Raw genomic sequence first — 1805 nt, 5'->3', positions numbered from 1 at the left:
GATGGATCAAACTTTTTGCTCGTTATCATAATGTAGGGAACTATCCAATTGGACGAATCTCGAGTAAAATTAATTTTAGCCACTATGTTTACTACACACCCACTTTTTGTCAGGATACAAAAACAAACGATCAAACTGACGTTAGTCAGAAAATAATCAGACCCTTTCGATACCTCATCCAGGTTGGAACTTAGTCATAAACAATTTCGGCATAAGTCTGAAATTCCAAAAACAAAACACTTCTCATTCCAAAATAACTAGAGCAATTTATTTACACCTTCCTTTCTATCACTTCATCAATCATTCAACTTCACACTTCCGACAGCTTAGGCACGTGGAATATGGGCCGCTTCGGGCTGGAATCCATTCTCGTCGGCAATGTAGTTCACGGTGTAGACCTGTCCGTCGGAACCGGTGTAGGAGTACGATCCCCGAACGACGATGGCAGAAATGTCATCTCCGAAAGATCTTAGCTCAGCCTGTTCCTTGCCATTGATGCCGTTGCTGGTCTCGTAGGCCACGTTGTATCCATCGATACCCTTGTGGTCGTTCTCGTACCGGACGACCTGAGCATCACGCTCATCGGCGGGGGCGGCCAAAGCGACGGCTACCACAGCGGCAAAGGCGATCAGGAATTTCATCTTGAATTCGGTTGGTTTGACTTGGTTGCAATGCACGATCTCGACTAAACACTGTTCGACAGCTGACTGATGGTGAGATACTGAATCGGCAAAGGCTTTTATACTAGCGGGCTCGTATCAGATCTACTTCATTCTTGCTGCCGCACATAGGGGGTGCAAATTTTGTGCGAAGATCGCTTTTGAAATTGATACAGATTTCCAAACGAGAGTGAAACGAGACAAAACATAAAAAAAATATGTGACCATGGCGCTTCAAACGGAGATGAACTGCTTTCTTGCTGAGTGGATATGAATGTCAAGGTGACAAAACGAGGAAGGAACAAAAGATATGCAAATCTGCCAGCCGGTTTGACTTTTTGCGTTGCCTGGTTGGGATCTTGTTGCTCTAATAGGTGTTCTGCTTTTTCTAACATATTGAGATTGAGAATGTTGATTTTTGATTTTGTGATTTGTGATTTTTGAACTAATTCAAAGCTGTATGTTACAACTTTTCCATCAGAAAATGATACTCCAATGAAAAGAAAGAAAGTTCAGGATCATCTTCGCTGCTAAACACTACGATGCTAGACCACAAAACGATTAACAACGACGTCGTCAGCGCTGCTGTAATCGCATCATCGTGTTATCCAAATCCTGGGGCTTAACCCTCAATGTTCTTCCATTGTAGGTTCTAGCGCCATATCCCAAGAGGGGGTTCTGGTTTACGCAATGTCATAAAACCATCCGGGAGTTCAAGCGAAAGATTTGAGCTGACGTTTCCACAGTTTCTGGGTACTGCTCCTACTGGCTGGTGCGACGTGATTCTTCCCGTTGCGTTGTTGTCAGCTCAGACGATATGGGGGGAAAACGCTTTGTCTCGTTTGTTCTCAAGTGGAAATAATTGCTTTATGGGATGCTGGGCACCCTCTCCCGTACAACAGATGAGGCGGACCTTTTTCCAGTAATAGTCACAAGCCACCGACTTTTTATGTTGGGTGGTTGTTAGAGGGTTCGTTTGGAGAAGTTAAAATAAAAACTTTTCTCATTGCACGAGCAATCAATGCATATCGCTAGATATCATAGTTTTTTCTCTCTTTTATCTGACCACAGCAACACCCATGGATTGAACATAAGCTAACGTTTGCTTCCACCGTGACATGGAGTTATTTTTCAGTTGAAGTTAGA

The 1805-nt window shown here is 43.4% G+C and overlaps 1 protein-coding gene across 1 annotated transcript; it reads right to left on the bottom strand.

The window, feature by feature from the left end:
• Positions 1–246: 246 nt before the first annotated feature.
• LOC135709911 (flexible cuticle protein 12-like) lies at positions 247–690 on the bottom strand. The gene has a single exon (XM_065232357.1). The coding sequence runs from the start codon at positions 639–641 to the stop codon at positions 327–329; it is 315 nt and encodes a 104-aa protein (XP_065088429.1). The 5' UTR covers positions 642–690; the 3' UTR covers positions 247–326.
• Between the last annotated feature and the right edge of the window lie 1115 nt (positions 691–1805).

Source organism: Ochlerotatus camptorhynchus, unplaced genomic scaffold (assembly GCF_037179485.1).
Source record: "Ochlerotatus camptorhynchus isolate MF236.1 unplaced genomic scaffold, CSIRO-AGI_Acam_v1.1 ptg000367l, whole genome shotgun sequence".
Classification (NCBI taxonomy): Eukaryota; Metazoa; Arthropoda; class Insecta; order Diptera; family Culicidae; genus Ochlerotatus; species Ochlerotatus camptorhynchus.
This window is presented reverse-complemented; position numbering and strand designations above follow the sequence as displayed.